The 21,943-nt window shown below is 49.6% G+C and overlaps 1 protein-coding gene across 2 annotated transcripts in view; it reads left to right on the top strand.

Annotated features, from left to right (window-relative positions):
• PTPN1 (protein tyrosine phosphatase non-receptor type 1) overlaps nt 1-21,154 on the top strand; it is a 67,884-nt gene extending 46,730 nt beyond the window's left edge. Inside the window, exons 3-9 of one of the 2 annotated variants that reach the window (XM_068524323.1) lie at nt 1,409-1,509; nt 4,366-4,464; nt 9,731-9,868; nt 13,506-13,715; nt 14,114-14,275; nt 14,659-14,882; nt 17,619-21,154. In XM_068524323.1, coding sequence (XP_068380424.1) covers nt 1,409-1,509; nt 4,366-4,464; nt 9,731-9,868; nt 13,506-13,715; nt 14,114-14,275; nt 14,659-14,882; nt 17,619-17,805 — 1,121 coding nt within the window. In that variant the 3' untranslated portion in view covers nt 17,806-21,154. The remainder of the gene's footprint in view (nt 1-1,408; nt 1,510-4,365; nt 4,465-9,730; nt 9,869-13,505; nt 13,716-14,113; nt 14,276-14,658; nt 14,883-17,618) is intronic. The other variant, XM_068524324.1, reaches the window with a different exon arrangement.
• The last annotated feature ends 789 nt before the right edge of the window (nt 21,155-21,943 follow it).

The following is a 21,943-nucleotide window of genomic DNA, read 5'->3' as shown; positions in this document are numbered from 1 at the left end:
CAAACTTTTTCACCCTCACCCAATCTTACTCCTTATATTTTGCTTTTTCTCCCCTACCTCTACTCTTCAGTAGAAAAGGTAATTTTCTTTTAAGGTTATGGAGGAAATGGGGAGAACGTTTCAAGGTGGAAGCTCTGGGGACCGGGTGTTAGCTTCCATTTGGCAGGTGGAAAACCCAGCACTCGGTGAAAAAGTTGTTTGCCCAGGGTCACCACCCAGTGCTGCTTGAATCCACTCACATAACCACCAGTGCCGGTCATAATTTTTTTTTTGAGATCTCTTATCTCCATGACCCACTTAAATATTACCCAAGTATTTCAGTTTGTATTAACCCTCTATGATGAGAAACATTATTCCAAACAGTGGCTAATTTCCTAAAACATCTCTTTGGAATCCTTTCGAATAGGAAGCCCCAAACCACTTATCCCCATTAACTTTTCCTTTCCCACTGGGCGGGGGGAGAACTATTTATGGATGGTCACCTGAGTTGACCGTCCATTGTGTTGTGCCAGAAATAAAAACACCCACCTGCTCTTGTTAGCTGCACTAGCAGGATACGGAAGGTGGCCTCAGGGAAACATGGCTTTTGTGACAAAGTTATGGTAAAGGGGAAAAAAAGGGGCTGTGCTTTTTCAGTAACCTGGGGCAGACCTTCCAAATGCAAGCTTATTTTTAAAAACTCTTCTGAAAGTTACATTTAATAGACTTTCAGTGTTTTGGATTCAGAGTTTATTTTTTCCAGTTAAACTCTCTTTTAAGTGTCTTTGATCATGAAATTCATGTTATACTTGAACTTTGAAAAAAACAACCTCGTATCAAGGAATTGAAGGTATGACTTTTCACACTGTTGTATACTTAGGCCACTTAATCTTCGAACCATTAGGCATAGGTGAGGTTGAGGTGTGATCATAAGTCTTACGTACTTAGCTCATTGTACCAACTAGAGCTCTGGGGACTGGGTGGAATTTTTGGTGGATTTTGTTCCCTTTTAAAGATTGAAGCCACTGTATTTTTTACCCTTTGAAAGTATATGTTAGGCATCAGAGAACAGATCCCTTGACATCCCCTTTCCCCAGTCTTCCAAGTTGTGGGGACAGTAACAAATATCGTAAGACGATATAGCCTAAAACCAGATTTCCCAAACAGGACATATTCTGTGTTTTAGTATAGTTTGTCTCTGTTGCTGTTTCATGTTAAGTTTCAAACACTTCCAAAAACCTTTCTGAAAATACTAGTCGTTCCCATCTTGATAACTAATCTCAATTAAAACAGCTTGGCCTCAGCCAATGTGAACGAACGCCCTTAGTGCCACCAACTCACCTTCTTTGCTTTTCCCCATGGGGCGCACTGCCTGTGTGGACATTTGGGTCCTCCAGGATTAACCTCTGAGTTCTGGTTTGCCTTTCAGTTGACCATAGTCGGATTAAACTTCATCAAGAAGATAACGACTATATCAATGCTAGTTTGATAAAAATGGAAGAAGCCCAAAGGAGTTACATTCTCACGCAGGTAAACGGATTGTTCGAATTTGACTCTAATGGTTTTTGCCTTACTTGATGTCAGCGTAAGAGTTTCAGAGTGCTGTTGTCTACACCTCAAATAAAATCTGTCACATCTGTTTAGAAGATCAGGTTTTAAACAACCCAAAAAAGCAACAAGGAAGGAAAAAGTCTTCCTTCAGAGATTCAGTCTGGTCGTGACATGAGTCTTTTCTGGGAAGTATGGCATTGCTGGGTATATAGAAAACAGCAATAAAATGCCAGGGTGGCCTGTGGTCTGTTGACAGAGGCGGCAGCTAGAGAAGAGCAGTACCTGTGTTGAGTCCATAAATATTCGCCTCAGAGTGTCCAGTGCTGCTCATGGAAATCCAAGAGGGTTAGCAATAGACGAGGAATCTTTATCCAGATGGCCATGCAGAATTCCTCTGCATGGTACTCATTCTTGGGGTGGGGGGAGGGCATGGAGGGGGTAGATTATGTGGACAAGCGTGCAAAATCACTTGAAACTCCCACTGGTTTTTGGCATCTTTATGGGAAAAAAAATCATAAAAGTGGTTTAATAATTGACCTTTTGTGAAACACATACTGGTGTATGACCCAAAGACCATGGGTATCTGGGAAAGGGGATAAAGGAGTTTCTTTTTAATTAATTTTCTCACGTCTTAATCTGTTACCTGTAAATTGGTCTAAACAGCCTAAGTTTCTCTCTCTTTTTTTAATCCTAATTTTTGTTTTTTCATTGCGTATCAGTTTTTATCAGTAGTATATTGGGTTTGCGTTATAGGGTGTTTGTGAACGTCATAACTGTGCTTAATATTTGGAGACTAAAATGACAATGAAGCCAGAAAGCATAGTGAACAAAGTCTGCTTTGGGGCAGGGCATATCCCTGGTGGCCCTTCTTTACTGTCCTTTTGTCCTGTCCCAGTTCCCTTCCGCACGTGACCACAGTTGGCCCTCGTGCCCCCCAGTCAGTGTATGGAACGTCAGTCCCCAGGCCCTCAGCCCATGGTCCTCCCAGCACCTCTGGGGTGGGGATGAGAAGGAGTGAGACCTTGGTGGTGGCAGGCTGGTGAGAAGAGGTTGAGGCAAAAGTGGCTTCTTAGGAACTTCTCTTTTTAGAAGTAGTCAAGTTTCTTACTTCCTAATTTCAGCCATTCAGCTTTGGTGTGGGGTCAGGGAGCCCAAAGCAAAGATAGGGTCTGTGAAGTCACATGGAGCGGTAGGAAATCACCATGGAAACTTCTACACCGCTGTCCTCCCCACCCCTGTGCCCTAGCGCTTCCTTGGCACATCTGAAGGTCTGTCTGTTTGTCAGGTTGTACCATGGTTATATCCAACTGCTTACGTGGTCTCCCTCTGCCCTGAGATTTACATGCGGGATTGAAGCAGCCTGACCCCAAAGTTACATCCCTGGACAATATGACTGAAATATTTTCCAAGCCACAAAACCGAAAAAACCCTGCGCACTTTTTATTTTTATGTTGTTCATTATGCAAATAATGCAAGGCTATAGTCTCATTTTTTAAAAGTGTAGAGAATAATGTCACAGATGCTGGCCTTCATGTCCATCTTCAAGTGTTGGCTGAGTTTGGCGTGTATCCTTTCAGATCTTACAGGATTTTTAATCGCTCAGACCCATTCTAAACTGGGGTGAAGTATGGGGGCAGGGGAGTGACAAGAGCCACCGCTATGGGGACCTGGCAATAGGGTCCTCGTGCCCAGCCAGGGGACCCCTGATTCCTACCTTCCTGGAGCCGTTTTTCTGTCAGTTGGCTGGAAGGGGTTACCGTGGAATCCACTATTGTCTGAGACTCTGTAAGGAGCCAGGATTTGTCAGGTTTAGGCAGCAGATCCCAGATAAGTTCAGGGAAGGAAGCGAGAGGGCACTGAGGGCTCCGTGGTCGAAGGAAGCGCGGTGAGACCTAAAGGGAAAAGATGTAAAGACTGAGGAGATTTTGGATGAAAGTGAATGGAAACCATTTTAGAAGAAGTGGTGCTGGCCAGAGGAGGTGGCATGCTCTGTCGTGCAGGTGATAGGTGATGTCCCTTCCAGGCAGCACTAAAAATTGAGGCAAGCTTGAAGCATTCATACCCTATATCCAGTAAACATCTGTGCCCATTGCCAGGGGGGCTGGAGTGAGACAGGCCCCGCTGCTCAGCAGGCACCCCTACCCCCCATGCCCCGGTGACACCATACCCCTTGGGCCACCCGCCTGACCATTTGTGTGTCCACATCTCATGTTCCTTGGTCCAAGGATGAAGGCTGTCTGTGGTCAGGTTAACCATTATTAATAGTAATAATAATCGGTACATTTTATTGGGTGTTTACTGTATTCCAGGTACTGTGGTAAGGCCTAATAAGTATTGATATATGAACATAGTTAATCTTCACAACCCTGTGAATAGGTGGAGAAACTGAGGCAAGGAGTGGTGGGGTGACTTGTCCGAGGTCACACAGATAGTAAGTGATTGGAGCTGGGACCAAGCCGTCAGAAGCGTCCCTGTTGACCCCTTCCCCACACTGCCTCTCTCCTGCAGCCAGGAGTTTTATTCGCTATACCACCCGCCCTAAGGCATGGTTCTCAGTGGAGCCCCTCAGCTGGCCAGCCCAAACCAGAAAGCAGAATCTGTTTTCTCTCCTCCATCGCTCAGCTCTGAACCAGCCCTGAGGTGCAGAAATGACCTTTCACCGCGTGGTAGGAAATAGAATTGTGGTTACCACTAGGCAGGGAGAGGCGGGTCCCTGTCCCAGCCATGGCCACCACGCTGCCTGAGGGCCCTGTCATCCACTCACCGCCAACAGTGAGCTTGCACTGGAACGTGTTTGTGTGTAAAATGCATACACTGTGCATTGTGTGTTTGCAGGGCCCTTTGCCCAATACCTGCGGTCACTTTTGGGAGATGGTGTGGGAGCAGAAAAGCAGGGGCGTTGTCATGCTCAACAGAGTGATGGAGAAAGGCTCGGTAAGTCATAGACTGATCCACTGTTTGCGTCGCTGCCCGTGCGGGTGCCAGTCCACAAAGCCGACATCTGTCCGTGTTTATTTCCTCGAGTTGCTTTTATATTTCTATTAGAAAAACATACAGAAGCAGTATACAAATACATGTTTATTGCAAACAAGTCAGATACGTAGGTGAATTTAAAAGAGGGAAGAAAGTCAGACTGCCCTTGACCTATTCTCCACCCCGCCCCCATCAGTCAGTCTCTCTCCAGTGTGGGATGCGTGTGTCCTGCTTTCCTCTCACCTCTCAGTCTCTCTCCTGCTTCGTGTGCTGCTGTGCTTGCCTTGCGGAGCTGTGTAAGCAGAGTTTTATTTTGAAAAGCAAGTTCCTACTGTATCTTCATCATATTTGCTTTTTCTGGCTGGTAAAAGCGTGCCTCTCCGCACCTGAGCTGTGGGAGCAGCTGGACCCTGGATTCGCCTCCGTAAAATCCCCGGACGCTTGGCTCCTGGCCACACCTCTTTAATGTGGACGTTGTCTGCTTGTGCTTCACTTCAGGATGTGTGTTCCTTTCTTCCAAGTTCTTTGCAACGTGGACTCGAGGTGTGCGTTTGTTCAGGCCACCTCCTGCCCCTCAACGGCTCTCCTCAGTCTCTCCTGCGTCCTGTATCCAGAATGATCTTTCTAAAGCAAGTCTCACCACACCTCTTCACAGCTGAAACTCTTCTGGGGGCTCCCCCTGCCTCCCAGGACATGCATAATGTGGCTACCGGACCGGGTATGGTTGGGCCCTAGTTAAACTGGACCCCCAGCCCCGCCTTCCGTCTCCAGACTCCAGCCAGGACAAACGTTTATTTATTTTATTAAGTTGTTCTTTTTTTTAAGTTTCTTGCCAGTTCTCTGGGCTAATGATCCGAATCACACTCGCTCCACTTCCCGGCATCCCACGTTGCTTCCCTTGGGGCCGCGGTGGCTGTGCTCTCCCACCCCACACGTCTCAGGGCACGGTGTGGTCTTCGAAGTAGGGAATAGATGCCGCATCCCCGCCCCCCTGGCTCCCGCCCGCTTCCCCCGACACTCACGGCCAGCACCAGCGCCGCCGGGGCTCCGCAGCCTCAGAGGTGGGGGCCCCGGGAGGAGGTGGGCTGAGGAGCATGGAGACCGGTAGGAGGGTGTGGCCCAGGCCTGGCCAGGTGCTGGCACTGTGCGCGCTGGGGCTCAGCGGGGGCACTGCTGTCGCAGCCGTCCTGGCTGCGTCGGGATGCGGCCGTGGCTTGCCAGGAGAACATGAAGGCTCCGGAGACGCCACCCCCTGAAGAAAGCACAGTCGTGGCCCTAAAGGGAAAAAATACAAGTGCAAAGAAGTAACACATCAAAGGAAACGTGAGCGGTGAAAACCTAAAGCAGTAAAGCACTCGCCACAAAGCCTCTTTCCCCCCCCCCACCCGGAAAGGAACGGTCTTGGTTACAACAAATGGCCTTCTTACGACGGCACATGTTTAAAATCATATTTTTGCCTCTGCCTCCTTCTCTTGAAAGAGAGTATTTATTCGCTCCACGGCCACAGGTGTCAAGAGCTTACCTGAGTGTTCAGTTGATGCAGTAATGCTTCTTGTCTTAGAAAAAAATGTTTCCAGTGAGAGTGGTTTTTGATTTTCTCTGCAGTGGCTTGATTAATAAAATGTGAAGTTGCAAATGTGAAGCAAACCCTCACCCATCACCACTCTTGTCAGCAATTTTGAGTAAAGAAACAAAACACGAGGTTCCCGCAACACACGAACTCCGCAAGGGGAAGTGAAACACGGTGGCCGGCGCAGGTGCTGAGCACAGATGACCCTTCGGGGTCTTCCAGCCTCAGTGCTGCTGACGTTTGGGCCGGATCGCTCCCTGTCATGGGGGGCCGGCCTGTGCGTTGGAGGGTGTTTAGCAGGATCCCTGGTCTCTGCCCACCGGATGCCAGTATCCCCCCCACCCCAGGTTGAAGCCATCAGAAATGTCCTCAGACATTGTCCAGTGTCCCCTGGGAGGCAGAATTGCCCTCTGTTGAGAAACACTCTTTAGTCGTATGGAGGGTTGAGAATTGTAAATCATGACTTATTTATTTTAAAATCATCAGATATGGTAGCATTTGCCTTTTATTTGTTACTAAAAGTTCAGGTGAAACCTCTTTTCTATTTGCACGCGGTTTGCTTTAGCTACTGTTGTCACAGGACACAAGGAGTGGTGTCCCTGTACTGCAGTCACATGTTCGTCACCAGGCCCTGCTCTTGGTTGTCGCCCGCCCAAGGCCGACCATAAATGGACCACAGATCCACTGTGACAGCCTTTCCCCTTGGACTGCCAGGTTGGCCATTAAAAAAAAAAAAAAAAAAACTAGTTGGTTTTTATTGTAGTTTACTGTGATGATGTGACAATAGTCCCTGTTTTCCTTTGCAGCTCTTCTTTTTACTGTGGGTCTTTTGGGCCTGCAGATTGGCATGGAAAGCAACGTATGGTTTATGGTTCTTAAAAGTTTCCTTGGGATAAACATTTTTAATTCGGCCTCAACACTATCACCCCCATAAGGGCTGACTGGGGAAAATTATAAGAAATTGCAGTGTCTTGTTTGCTCAACTAATCTAATTATAACTTCTCCACACAGCCCGTGGTAAAAACCAGCTTGCAGAGCGTTTCCATGTAATGCATATTTGTTTTCTGGTTTCCTTCTTTCGCCAAATAGTGGAAGATGTTCTCTCTGTACTTTTGGCAGACCTGCCCGTTACCCTTTTGGGACCCTGTGCTTCCTGGAAAACCATTGTGCAGAAAATGATTGTGTGTGTTAGACTGAGGTCATCCAAATGGCCAAAGTTTTCATTCATTCAATTTAAAAACTGAGTTTAGACATGATGGGATAGAGTGCATGTGTGTAGGGGCCGGGCTTGTTGTCTAGGCAGGGGAAGTAGCAAGGCCATGTTCAACCAGAAACATCGCCCATATCTCTCCCCTGAGATCCCTACTAAAGATGCTGTTTGATTTCAAGTGCTTTCAGGCCCGAGACACTAGGTTTTGTATCGTAGGTGCTTTAGGCTTTGTGCATCTCTCTTGTACTCTGCTTTTAGTTCTCTGTGTTCATTCTTCTTTCAGCCAAATCACCCATCACAGGGTCACCCCAGATGACTTTCATGGATTTTTCTCAAGATGGCGTAGCTCTTTGTTTTAGATGGACCCAAGCAAGGACTCTCTCACACCCGCCTTCATGGTGGTAACAGCAGGTATGACAGATGCCAGCACTTTGGCACTGCCACGTGGCTGTTTGGTGCCAACCCAAGACATGCCTCAATTTTAACCCTGATGAAGGACTGCTTTCTAATAAAATAAATCTCCTTTTCCGGTCACTATGTATCAACTAAATAGGATAACAGGAAGTAGTTGATATTGTGCTTATTTTGTTTTGTTTTGTTGCGTATGTTTACAGTAAAAATTTCTACAGGAAATGACAGAGAGCAGACCGTGGCATGTTGCTGTAGATGCCTAAGAGTTCTTTTAAGAACTCCTATTTTTTAAATAAGTATCGACACTTAGTGTGTGTCAGAATTCCTCAGCTGTAGAGTTCCAAAGTCTTGCTCTTTACCCAGATTACAGAGATTTGTAAGGCTTTATATATTTGCTTTTGAAAGTGAGTGCTTGCTGTGTGGACATGAGATTGAAAAGACTGGCCTTTCCTGCCCATGAGGCATGAAAACATTGGCCTCTTCTTTGGTAGCAACTCGCCATTCTGCATTTCTGCTTCCTTGCTTTACTCTTGGTCTGCTCACTGAATTGGGTGCCCACTCCAGCACACGTGGTTTTGGACCTACCAGGGCAGTCTCTGTTCCTGGAGTCTCAAGGCATTACACAGGCCTAATGATTTGAAGTGTGGGAATGAATGAATGCATCCTTTAAGTGTCTCCTGAAGTCTTGCTGTCATCTGCCTCGCCCACTTTGGCTAAGCATGGGATCGTGCCATGCCATTGATGCTTCTGTGTCCTGAGTGGCAGGATCTCTTTGGTGCTGACAGATGGGCTCTGTTCCAGGGGTTCATCTTTGGCACTCATCATTGGTGCAGGGAGGGTGAAACTGGCCAAAACTTTACAACAGGCCAGTGTCCAGCCTCTTTAGAAAGCCTTATTGGCCTTCTGTTCGGGAACCATAAAGTTTGATGCCGTGTCGGCATCTCAATGTGGTGTTTCTTAATTTGTTTCCCTCCCTTTTTTCTGTTGCTTTGGTTTTCATTAAAGCAGGACCGATGGGCTTTTGTTGTTCTGTCTTCAGCCTCTTCAAGAGCCTCCTGGCTCCTCTGAGTCAATGCATGTTGAATTATAAGGGTCTTGAACTTGTACCATTTCCCAAAGAGCTGTTTACACACACTGATATTTCATTTGCTGGAAGTCACACCGCCTTTGAGGGTCCCTCTGTCTGGGGACATGTCAGTTCCTCTGGCTTATGGGCCTGGCAGCTTAGCCCCCATCTACCTGCTGTTCTTGTCCAGAACAGTCATCAGCAACCAGAAATGTCTGGCATAGAAACTTGGCTCAAGCAAAGCATGCCACTACATTTGACTCAGATTTTCTTTCTTGAACTCTAAATGAAACCAAATCTTTGGGAGTTTGCTTGCTTTAAGGAAAATGTTAATGAGCTACGTTTAAATCAAGAGCATCAAGTAGTTTCTAAAATTTTTGAACTAGAACAAGGGATTTTTCTGAACTGAACCAAACCAGAATGAAAGGGTGGGGTGGGGCAGTGGGTGATCCCCAGCCTTGGAGGACCCCTCTGCAAGCCTTCTAGATTCTGGTTTGCATTTGATTCCGGCCCTTCAAGCTTTTCACGGTGTTTCATGTGGTCTCTTCTAGTCTTGGTTATCGTCCCCAGGATAAGGAGTCTGTGCTATGCCGAGAGCACCCATCAGGTTCTTGATAACCTTGGAAATGGCTACATAAAGTAGTTCATGAGAGACTAAACCTTGTGTGCCATCTGGCTTCCCTCATGGGTGATAGGGAGAGGATCAGACCCCTGGAACACTTCGCTGTGTGGATAACCGGGGCGGCTGGGTTTGGAAGTGCAAGTCCTGTCTGCCTGACTAGTCCTGGTCTAGATCTTCACAGACCCCTCCCCATCTCCTCTGGAGGCAGGCAGGTTACATGGATGGCGACCTCCAAGGTCAGAAAACCCTGGGTCTTTGGGTTATCATAAAGCTTGTGGACGGTACTTCAAACCTCCATAGGAAGACAGTTAGTTGCTCACAATAATTCAATGTTATTTTCTCCCCTAGTTAAAATGTGCACAGTACTGGCCACAAAAAGAAGAAGAAGAAATGACCTTTGAAGACACAAATTTGAAATTGACATTGATCTCTGAAGATATTAAGTCATATTACACAGTACGACAACTAGAATTGGAAAACCTCACAGTGAGTATGGCATGCACTTGAGTACTTCAGACAGTTACTGGTTGAGATGTCTTTTCACTTGGGTGATACTGCTTAACACCAGTTGTTTATGCCAGTGGTTTTCTGTGCTCTGAGCAAGAAGTAGTTTTAGCACTATGGTGAGTAGAGCTTACCTGCTTACTTACCGGGTGACCAGAGGTGCCTGGGGGCGGGGGACGGGTCTTACCTGCCTCCTTCTCCACAGAGCTCTCTCCCAATGCTAGTTAACACCAGTTCTTAGGAAAAAGGGAGTTCTAACCTAAAACTTACCTGTTCCTGCTCCTGCCTTTGCAACTGCACAGGGACTAAAGTGATGGCCTGTGAGTTAAATCCCAGCAGAGCACGTGGGCCTCTCTTGTGGTCCACAGTCTCTTTAGTCTAAAGTGAGGAAAGAAGGGCCCTCCAGGGCTGACTCCCAGTTCATAGTCAGTGTAAGTTTTCTAGATGAAGTCTTGGGCTTGTTTGGGGAGAATTTATTTATTTATTTATTTAAATAAATTTATTTATCTCATTTATTTTATTTTTGGCTGCATTGGGTCTTCACTGCTGTGCGCGGGCTTTCTCTAGTTGCGGCGAGCAGGGGCTGCTCTTTGTTGCGGAGCACGGGCTCTAGGTTGCGCGGGCTTCAGTAGTTGTGGCTCGTGGGCTCCAGAGCACAGGCTCAGTAGTTGTGGCACGTGGGCTCAGTAGTTGTGGCTCATGGGCTCTAGAGCGCAGGCTCAGTAGTTGTGGCTCACGGGCTTAGTTGCTCCACAGCATGTGGGATCTTCCCGGACCAGGGCTCGAACCCATGTCCCCTGCCTTGGCAGGCGGATTCTTAACCACTGCGCCACCAGGGAAGCCCATGTGTGGGGAGAATTTATAACACCACCTGCTGGCTATCATTATATGGTGGTCTTGGAATATGTCTGGGCAGTGTGCTAGAAGCGGCATCATGGAAGACCCTGCCCTTGGGGAGGCTGAATGATTCGCCCGGAGCCATCACTCTGGGGAACCATGCCTATAGTGGGAACAGTGGAAGGGAGCTGACGGCAGCTCCTGGGGACACCCTCAAACACGGTCGGCCACTGCCTTCTGGAATCAGACTGCCTGGGGTTGATTCCTGGCCCCAGCATATCAAACTGTCAGACTTCAGGCAAAGGACACCGTTCTCACCGCGTCTCTGTCTGCCCGCCTGTCAGATAGGGCTTTTGAAAGCCTTCCAGAAGGTGGTCCGTGTGCAGTGTGAGAGCAGCACAGGCTCAGAGCACGTGCCGGGAAGGGTTCGCAGGTTCTGTGGGGTCAAAGGAACGTGGGTTTATGTGGGGGCAGTGGGACTGGCGTTGGGGCTTGCGGGCCGGGGCTGAAGAGGAGGGATCTGCTCCTGCGTTATATTCGCATCTTAGTTTTCAGTTTACTGCTTTATAGTCACCATGACGCCTGGGGTGGGATTAACAGTCAAAGTAAGATCGAGAACTTAGCGCAGGTGACTGGAAGTGGAGAAAAGGTTAAAATCGCATGGCTCTGGAGGAACGCAGCCACGCAGTGGGTCCAGGTCCCCCCGCCGCCCCCTGTGCGCTAGCGCTGGAGCCCCAAGCCCGGCCACAGCCGCATGCGGGCTCTCGGGGTGTGATTTATGGAGGGGTTTGATACGGAGGATTTTCAGCAGTAATGTTGGCAGTGGGTTGGAATGTGCCTGGAGAATTACGTGGTAGACTTTTTTAATGCTTTTGAGCGTTTGCAAGCCTGACATTGCAAGTGACTTCTGGTAAACTCTTGAGAAAATTTCGTTTGCTTGTTAAGGGAAACAGAATTCGGACAGAGCAGAAGAGGTTTGTGCTGTTTGCATGGCAGAGCAGAGGCAGCAGCTTGGAGGTTTGGGGGAGATCTGTTTGCTCTAACAGACATGGTTTTGAAAAAGTCTTTTGTCAGACGTGTACCTGGCCGAGCACACGTCTGGAATGAATTCCTTGAGAAAGAGGTGGGCAGGCGTGAGGGAGGGAGTAAACAGGAGATAACCCACGCCTTTTTAAGAATTAAAAGAAGGAACTTGCTTTTGGCATGTTTTCTTACTCCATTTTTTAAAAAATCTATTTTTAAGTGCTTTTCTGTTCCAAAAAAATAGAAGACACATTTCTCTTTTAAGCCATTAAAGGATATAAGGAGATCATTTTCTAGGGAGGAAAGTATGGAATTGTTTGGTGTGGTTCTATAAGTTATCCTAATGTCATAAGCAGATTTTTTCCAGTTCTGCAGAAAGATACCAGCGTGTGTAACAGCTGGTGCAGGGCGACACGTGTGTCTTCTCTGCTGATGTTAGGTCCTTGCTGTTTTTGTGGGTCCTTTTCACACGTTTTCATCACACTAGTGTCAGGGAAGGTTGCTGTAACTAAGCTGTGAGCATTGGGAGGGCAGGGCGTGGGGTCATTACCTCATCGTGCCGGGCACACGGGAGGCACGTTGTGGACATTTGCCAAACGAAGGGAGACATTGTCGGTCAGCGGATCTTTGGCCCAAAGTGTTTCACCATCAGCTGCTGTCCAGGTGACCTAGGCACTGGCTTGGCCCTTTGCGCTGCACAGCTGGGGTGGTTCCTGTCTGCAGGCCTTACTTCCCCTGTGACTGGCTCCCATTACTGTGGGCTCTTACCTTAGTATAATCTTGGGTGCTCTCCTCAGCAAGAACTACATTTTGATCATTGCTCCTGGCAACCAGCTGTCCACCCTGGGAGTGGAGTCTCAGAGGCTCAGAGGAAGGAGTGGAGCTGGAAACAGCACCAGAGGCCGTTCTTTCTGTTCCACGGCGAGCAGCTTGGGCTAGGGGACAAGGGCCAGGGTCCTCCTTTCAAGAGTTCCTGCAGCGGGCTCTGGAGTCAAGCAAGCTTAGATTTAAACTCCTGCTCCCCCACTTAATGGAGGGTTAGCTGCCAAGCCTCAGTCTTCTAATCTGGAAAATGGGAGTGACGGGACTATGTGCCTCGAGGGATTGCTGTGAGAACTCAGTGAGCTCTCGTGCCCACCGGAACGTGGAAAGCTCTCTGCTTGTGGACCCAGTGCGGCTGGTCTTGTCGGCATCCTCCTCCTCATCGTGGACCATCTGTTCAGCTGGATATTGAGCCACACGTGGCAGCCTCCTGTCTTTGGAGACTGGGTTGGTGACTTTTTTCTGTACAATGACAATCCTCTGAGGCCTCCAGATAGTCCTGTAAGGAAAGCCCCGAGTTACCCAGAGCTGGTGCCCCACACGTGCAGTTACGTTTCCACTCTTTCATGTGAAACCCCGAGGCCTTTGATGGTAAGACTGTTGTGGGTGGCAGCGAAGCATCATTTTGACTTGTGGGGCGGACAGAAGTAGGCCGTAACCATGAAGACGGCAGAAGTGAGAGGAACATTGGAGGCAAGGGCTCTTGTGGGCAAGACTGTTCCATCCTAAAGGAGGGGCACTTGAAGCAGGAGCAACCTGGGGTCCACTCGGGGCTTGGTATTTGTTCACTGGGTTTGTGAACCCGGGGAGAAAATTCTGAGAATTAAGGCTACTCTTGGAGTTAGGTGGGTGGAAGGGCACTTCATGCTTACTTGGAATTAGTGATTTCTGTACAGGTGATTCTCTTAGAATTGTCAGGAGTATATTTCTCTTCCAGTCTCAAGAAACTCGAGAGATCTTACATTTCCACTATACCACGTGGCCTGACTTTGGAGTCCCTGAATCGCCAGCCTCGTTTCTGAACTTTCTTTTCAAAGTCCGCGAGTCGGGGTCGCTCAGCACGGAGTACGGCCCCATTGTGGTGCACTGCAGCGCTGGCATCGGCAGGTCGGGGACCTTCTGTCTGGCTGACACCTGCCTCTTGCTGGTAAGAAGGCCCTTAAATACCCCGGGAAGAGAAGGGAGCACATTTTAACCTCCAGTCTGGCCCGGCCACAGCTTCTCTGTTACTGTCTCTGCAATAAACTAGCTTTGATCTTCACTTTTTAACAGCTTCCTTACCATGAAAGGAGCTTTACCCTAAATAGCTTCGCTTGAAGGAAGGCCCTTAATTTTAATGTGGAAGCCAGGAAGATCCAGAGAATCCCCTTCCCTCTCATTTTTCCCCTGTGCTCAAATGGTCCCAATTTTGCCACATTTTCTAGAATTCTGCCTTCCTCGCTATGACTTTTCCTGAGTAGGAACTGGCACGCTCCAGGACATATACAGTCACATTGTACTTAAGGCTCGGACCTCACTGAGCTGTGTCTCCTCTCTGGCTTTCAGATGGACAAAAGGAAAGACCCTTCTTCTGTTGATATCAAGAAAGTTCTGTTAGAAATGCGGAAATTTCGGATGGGACTGATCCAGACAGCAGACCAGCTCCGTTTCTCCTACCTGGCTGTGATCGAAGGCGCCAAGTTCATCATGGGAGACTCTTCAGTACAGGTCAGCAGTGCTTTTGCTTTAATCCAGGTGTGTTGGTTTTAAATTTTTGCCTGTAAAGAAGGAGGCTGTTCATTGTAAACGTTGAAACAGTATCCTGGGTCAGAGGAAATAGCTAGGCTTCGTGTTTAAATAGCTAAAAAGTTGTGGAAGGTTTCACCATGTTCCAGTTTCTGCCTTTGAAGTGCTCACATAGAGATCATGAGTAGGGAGAACAGACTTTATTTTCATAAGATCTCATCTTCCAAGCACATGGCTGGAGACCCAAGAAGCTGAGAGGACCCCTCACCTAGCCCTCACCTCTGCTCACTTAAAGGGGAGCAGGTTTCCTGACAAATCAGCCAAACGTGAAATCTCATGGGACTTCCTCTTGCTGCTTTTTCAAGGAACAATGGAAAGAGCTCTCCCACGAGGACCTGGAGCCCCCACCCGAGCACATCCCCCCACCTCCCCGGCCTCCCAAACGAATCCTGGAGCCACACAATGGGAAGTGCAAGGAGTTCTTCCCAAACCACCAGTGGGTGAAGGATGAGACTGAGGAGGTTAAAGAAGATGGCCCCATCAAGGAAGAAACCAGAACCCTCTTGAACGTCCCCTGCAGCCTGGAAAGGTAATGTGAGAGGGTCCTGGCTTACTGGGGGCAAGGGGAAATGACCTTCCGTTCCAGAAATACATATTGATATTGAAACCCTGTGGACCCAGCCTCCTCTTGGCAAACAGTGCTTCTGTGTCCTTGGGGAACGGGCCCCTGGACCATCACTGCTCCTGCCCCAGCTGGAGGAGCCTCTGACTGAGCCACAGGTTGGCCCAGGGAAGTGACTGACTTTAGCGGGGATCTAGCACCACCTGGTGGTGCTTGTTGGAATCAGGGGTCTGGTGCGACTGAGTCAGGTCTTCCAGCCCAGTGATGACAGTGACAGAAGACAAAAGCCTGCCCTGGACTTCAGGCCGGTCCTGAAACTGATATCCAGGCTTGACCACGTACCTTCAGCCCCCAGAATGGTTTTGGGGTACTTAACCTTTTCATGTAGTCTTTTCTTTTTTAAGATTTGTTTATTGTTTATTTATTTTGTTTATTTTTGGCTGCATTGGGTCTTAGTTGAGGCGCGCGGGCTTCTCTCTAGTTGTGGCGTGCGGGTTTTCTCTTCTCTAGTTCTGGCGCGCAGGCTCCAGGGCACGTGGGCTCTAGTTGAGGCGTGTGAGCTCAGTAGTTGTGGCGCGCGGGCTTAGTTGCCCCGCAGCATGTCGGATCTTAGTTGCCTCACCAGGGATCGAACCCGCGTCCCCTGCATTGTAAGGTGGATTCTTTACCACTGGACCACCAGGGAAGTCCCCCTTTTCATGTGGTCTTGATTGAATTGATTGCCGTTTTGCTTCCTTACAGTTTGACAAAGATTACTGAGCACCTACTGATGCATGTGAAACCCTGAGATAACTAGACTGGGGCCCCTGGTCTGTGTTCTAGACCATCTTACTGGGAAGGGAGCAGTAGATTGTGCTGGTGGCCCATGGACAGGGATATGATGGGGGTGCACGCTGAGGGGGTCAGCCTTAGAGAGGAGGCACCCAGCCTTCCCTGGGTGGTCAAGGAAGGCTGCCAGCAGGGGGTGGCATCGTGCACAAGCTTGAAGGATGAACGGGGGTTAGCCCGAGCCTGAGACTGTGGAGGCAGTGCCCTTGGTGCCTGCATTTTTGGAGGGCAGTTTAAGATTAGTGCACACTTTGACCCCACGTTTGTCTACAACTAGAAACTCAGCCAGCAGGAGTTCTCAAGCAGGTGTGCAGAGATGTACAGGTAGAGGTGTTCGTGGTGGCATTATTTGTAATGGTGAAAAGCTAGAGATGAGCTGATTGTATATCCAGGGACTAGATAAGTCGTGCTTTCTCCCTGTGTTGGATGTTCTGCAGCTATTAAAGAATGGGATCAGGGTGTATTGTTACGGCCGGACATTGGAACGGTCATGCATGAGAAAGCAGGTCACACAGTGTGTGCCCCACCGGGGCCTCTGGCTAAACTGATCATCAAAATCTTCCCCGGGCACTTTGCTAAATGCTGGTTTCCAGGGCCCAGTCCTGACCCATGAACCTACTCCCCAGGGCCTTTCGTGCAACTGGTCCTCATCACAGGAACACCGGGTCTGGTTCTGGGGCTTGAGAGACGCTTGTCCAGCGGGGCCTCCCAGAGCAGGTGCTGAGCGAGTGCGGCTGTGCCCCGCTTCCCAGGGCCTCTGTTGACATTCTCAGGGTGCGCTGGCGTGCTCCCTCTGAGGGCTCGCCGAGGGCCGAGGATGAGAGGGATGAGAGCTGGCACGTTGACTTGGGTCAAATTTGTGTCGTGGGTCCTGTTTCTTTATTCATGAAGACAGTGGAGAGAAAGGTGCATTTCACATTCTGTGGGCGAAGGTGGTGAGCAGGGAGGTGTGGATCTGGGAAGCTGAAAGCCAGAGAATTCCAGGAAAAGAATGGAGTTGGACCAAGAACCTATGCGCCTCTGGGCACCATGGAGGGCGGGGAGGCCATGTGCACACAGGCCTCAGTCCTGCGGCTGGGGCCTCACCGGGTGGGCGCCGAGAAGGGGGCTTCGTGCAGCCTCCTCCTGTCTCCTGGGCAGGCAGTGCCCCCGGATGGTCCTGCCAGTCACGCAGGAGGCTGCTGGGACAGCAGGGCTGTGGAGAGGCACGTGGGAGGCAGGACTTCCTGTGGCCAGGGCCGCCTCGATGGACGCAAGGGTGGGAGGGCAACGGCCTGGGAGAGATGGGGAGGGGAGAGGCAGGGCCTGGCTGCACCCAGGCCCACAGCCTCTGCTGGCCTCTCCCGGGCCAGCCCCACGGGGTGGCTCTGGCTCGCCCCCAGCAAGGTAGTCACCTGACTGCACACGGCACACCTGCAAAGTGGGCCTGCTGGCAGGACTCGCTGGGCGTGCGGCGGGGAGGGCACAGGGTCGGCACTGCAGATGTGTGGTGTCCGCACGTCAGCAGCAACAAAGGCCTCTGCGTGTCCGCGTCTGTCAGGCCCCGGGGAGGGAGTGGAAGCCTGTGGCCGCACTGTTAACCTTCCCTGATCTGAAGGGGAACATTCTGCAAGCGGCCCCAGGGGCTGTACTGCCCCTCAGACCCTTACCCAGCCCCGTCACCGAGGAGTCCGCGGGTCTCCGGAACCCCACCCTGGCCCTGCTGTCGGGCCCTGGGAGGGAGGCGGTGACAGGTGGGCCTCCGGCCAGCGTCAGCATCGGCAGGCTCTGCTTCCACGTGGCTCATTTTTTCCTAGAATTCCTCCGGGAATAATAGCATCCTTGCCATTGTTTTCCCTAGTGAGTAACCCGCCTCTGCCCCCCCTCATTCCTCAGCTCGAGTCAAGACACTGAAGTCAGAAGGCGGGTCGTGGGGGCAGGTCCTGCCCAGGGGGAGCCGTCGCCGTCCAAGAAGGAGCAGGACCAGGCGCCGACTCACTGGAAGCCCTTCCTGGTCAACGTGTGCGTGGCCACGGTCCTCACGGCCGGCGCGTACCTCTGCTACAGGGTATGTTTTCACTGACGGACGTGCTGGCCAGACCGCGTGTACAGCAAGCCCTGGCCGCCAGCCCGGCGGTAGCGCTCAGTGCTGCGGGAGCCTCTGAGCCAGCCTCAGAAGAAACAGATCAAAGGTTTGCAAAGTCTGGGACTGTGAAGGGCTAACGAGAGAGAATTGAGGATTGATGCACCGGGGTCTTAAGGAGCCCTGTGGTCCCAAGAATAGAAGAGTCTAATCTCAGGGCCTTAACCTATTCAGGAGTAAGTAGACAAAATGCCAAATATGTCTCTCTCTCTTTTTTTTTTTTTTTTTTTTGTTCATTTGTTTTTGAAAAAAAATAATAGAATTACAACACATTGTTGTTTTTAACCTTTATAAAAAGCAGCTTTTTGTTATTTCTGGGGAAAAAAAAAGACTAGGCACTTACAAAACTTTCTTGTACCCTTAGGTGGTGTAACCAGATACACAATTTTTATTTGATTTCCCAGGGGAAGACTCCCACACTTTTGCGAATGTAAAGTCCTTTGGAGGAGAGGGTTTGAGGGTTTCGGACATCGTCTTGCTCAGGCGCTTCCTCTGCTGAGCGCGCACTGAGCTGGGACAGTGCCTGCGAGCTTTCCCGTTTTAAGAAGAAAAACAACAAAAGGCCGTCTCTAGAAAACAGAACCCGGCTTCTGCTTTTGCTCAGGGTGTCCCGCTGGTCTCCCACTGTCCACTCCTCCACCGGCCCCCTCTCGTTACAGCCGTCTTGCGCACGTCCTGCCCCCATTGCTCCATCCCCACAAACAGGGTTCCTCAGGGCCCCTGCCTCAGGGTCAGAGGTCACCACAGGGTGGCCACCGGCTTTTCACCCAGCCATTGAGATCCAGAAGGAGCAGTTTCCACTTTGCTTGGAATATAAATGCCATTTCAGTAGAAATCCACACGTTAGAATGTGTCGCCGTTAAAGTTAAGGAGAAGAGCAAGGATTAGCTTCAAAACTCTGGTCGTGGAAATCACCTCACAAGACTTCTTTTTTTTTTTTTTTTTTTTTTTAATGATTTTAAATATTTTACCTCTTTCTAAGCAACCACCTTTGAGTGCATCCGATGGTTTAGCAACGTGCAGACAGCTTTTTCCTCGGGGGTGATCTTGGGAAGGGGGAGCTGTTGTAAAAGATAATAATAATAATAATAATAATAACCAAAACCCCCTTCACGGGGGGCTGGAGTGGCCAGGGTGGCCGAGGTGGTGCAGGAGTCTGCAGCTCTGCAGGGGCGGGACCGGGCCCGCCTGAAAATGTTTGGTTTCATTCCGGTTCCTGCTTGACAGCCACACATGATCTGACCCACCTCCACCCACGGTCCGCCTCTGCTCGTAGAGCCCGCAGCTGCCTAGCAGGCAGCCGCCAGGCGAGGGCCGTCGGACAGCGTAGCCCGCCGCGCCCCGACGGACGCTGGTTCTGCACTAAAGCCCCCCTCTCCAGGCGGTTGGCCTCATCTCCATCCTTCTACTTTTCTCCCCCCCGCCTTCCTCTGAATACCAGATCTACAACCCATTTTTTGAGGAGGGCACAGAGGGCACTGTGCTGGTGGTGCAGAGCAAGGCGGCCGGTGCGGGTGGAGGGGCGAGCCTCGCGTGGTGCCCCCTCGGCACGTCCCTGGCAGGCGGCAAGCGACATCCTTCCCGCGGCCCTCCCTGGAGACGGCGTGTAGTGAGCCTCTCCACTCCATATTTATTTTTTAATTCTTCTCTCCTGAAGGCATCCACAGTGCACTAGCATCTTCATAAACCAATAATGTATTAAAGTTTTTTGATGTCAGCCTTGCATCAAGGGCTTTATCAAAAAGTACAATAATAAACCCTCAGGTAGCACTGGGAACGGAGGACTTTGCCATGAGCCTGCTGCGTCAGACCAGTACTAGGAAGGAGGACGGTTGTAAGCAGTCGTGATTTCATTGGGTAACACGAGAAGAGGTTTGCCTATGTTTATAGGACAAAGGGATAATATATAATGAACACTTGGCTATTTAAGACACATGGCATGAGATTACTTTGTCCCGGTTCCTCCCCTCCCCAGTTGTCTGCTCGAACCTCGATCTCAGTCACCGCTCTCCCTGTGTGTATTAGGATGCATGTACGGTCTTCTTGTGTCCCGATCAAATACCACGTGCTTGAAATCCTTAGATCTCTGCTTACTGATGCGCTCCGTGTACAAGTCCAGTCTACCTTTGCATGAGCTGAGCATTACGTGGCTCTGGTTCCTAAGACCGTTGCTGAAATAATCGCCATTCGGCAGCGGAGTGATGTTGTCCAGTAACAGATATTTGCCTAATTCCTGGCATGACACTCTGGTGACTTCCTAGTGAGGCCCAGCCTGTCCTGGTCCAGCTGGGCCCCACTGTAACTCAGACATTCCAGGGGTATGGGAAGCCATAGTCACACCTCGCTCTCTGGACATTTAGACAAGCAGGGCCCCCCGCGACACACACACCTTTGGGATCAGCCTCCACTGTGCCAAGTTCACACTCTTCTTGAGCAGACTGTGATCTGGAACCAAGGCGACTGTTGGAAACCACACTTCTCGAAACAGCCTGGACGACGGTCCCTTCGAGTCAGCCTGCGGCCCTTTAGGTCTGGGGGCCTTGCTGAGAGAGGCGTCTGCCCCTGCCCTTGAACCCTGGGCACTGATGGTGCTCACGACTCTTCCTGCGAGGGGAACGTAAGACCTCCGCATTAAGTGGCTTTTTTAACAAGAAAAAAAAAAAAGGCAGCTATAGCTCACGAGCTGCTCTTTTGCCAGCATTTTCACATTTTGCCTTTCACGTGTTAGAAGCTCGTGCAGAGAAATTCTGTGGTGGGAACATTTGAGGCATCGCCCCGCAGAGCCTTGGTGAGGTGTGGATAAGACTGAGGTGCCAGGCTGTAAGCATTTTTGAGTTGGGCTTGTTTGTCTGTTATTTTAAGTCCTGTATATGTATGTAGTAGTTTGGTGTGTATATATAGTAGCATTTCAAAATGGATATACTGGTTTAACCTCCTATCCTTGGAAAACAGATGGTTCTCCATCTTGTCACACGTATGTTAGAGAAGTAGCGAGCTGCTCTGCTATATGCCTTAAGCCAATATTTACTCATCAGGTCATTATTTTTTACGATGGCCATAGAATAAACCATTTTTACAAAAATAAAAACAAACAAAAAAAGCGAGGTGTTTTGGTATGATACCTTTTCAGGTGTGTGTATACGTGGATGCATGATGGGGGGGCGGGGGGCGCGTCTCAGGGTCTTCTGTGACCTCACAGAACTGTCAAACTGTACAGTTTTCCAACTTGCCATATAAATGATGGGTTTGCATTTTAGTTGCAACAATAAAAATTTTTTTCTAAAGAACATGGCTTTGGGGTGCTTCCCATTTCTTTGCTTAATAGGCCTAAACCAGGCTGGGCAACTCCTGTTTCTTTCCATCCCTGCTGATGTGAAGCAGATGTTGTCAGTCAAGAGGGCTTGTAGTTTTTCCGCATCTGAGGATTACGACTGCGGCCTCCTGGAGTCGTGGGTGCCTCTGGGCGGGGGCGCTTTCCCTGCCTGGTGTTTACTCAGCGCCTCAGGCCTCAACCCATTTCAACAACAACAACAAAACTCACCTTTTCAAGTGTTAGGGCCCTTGGATAACTTAATGAATTTATACAGGTTGTTTGAAGAACTGCTCAAACCTCAAGAACGTGTGTCCCTTAGCCGGCTGCCTGTAAGACCCAACGGTGGCCACATCTCAGCACCTCTGCCGAGTCACATTTGATGTGGAACTGACACATCCGTGGAGACTGACACTGAGAGGTAACAGTGAAGTATAAACAATTCGTGTAGTCTTCTTTTCATGTACAAAATTAAACGTTAAGTCTCCCCTAAAGTGATTTTTCGACTTCTTGTTCTGAAATAATTTCAGACTTGCACAATGTTGCAGAAATACTACAAAGAATTCCCTTATATCCTTCAAGGTGTTAATGACTGTTTCAAAGCTGGCTGCTGAGTAAACTGTTTACGCTGTGGCCTTTCAGCAAGATCCATGGAACCCAGAAACAAAGTCTGTGGTCATGTGACCACACAACACCCAGCGAGGACAGTGGGGACCTGGGTGGTGGTGTCACACCCACTGTCACCTCAATTGTTTTCAGATACAAAAA

Source organism: Eschrichtius robustus, chromosome 16 (assembly GCF_028021215.1).
Source record: "Eschrichtius robustus isolate mEscRob2 chromosome 16, mEscRob2.pri, whole genome shotgun sequence".
In the NCBI taxonomy this organism is placed as follows: domain Eukaryota; kingdom Metazoa; phylum Chordata; class Mammalia; order Artiodactyla; family Eschrichtiidae; genus Eschrichtius; species Eschrichtius robustus.
The sequence above is the reverse complement of the archived record's forward strand: the minus strand, read 5'-3'. Positions and strand labels throughout refer to the sequence as shown.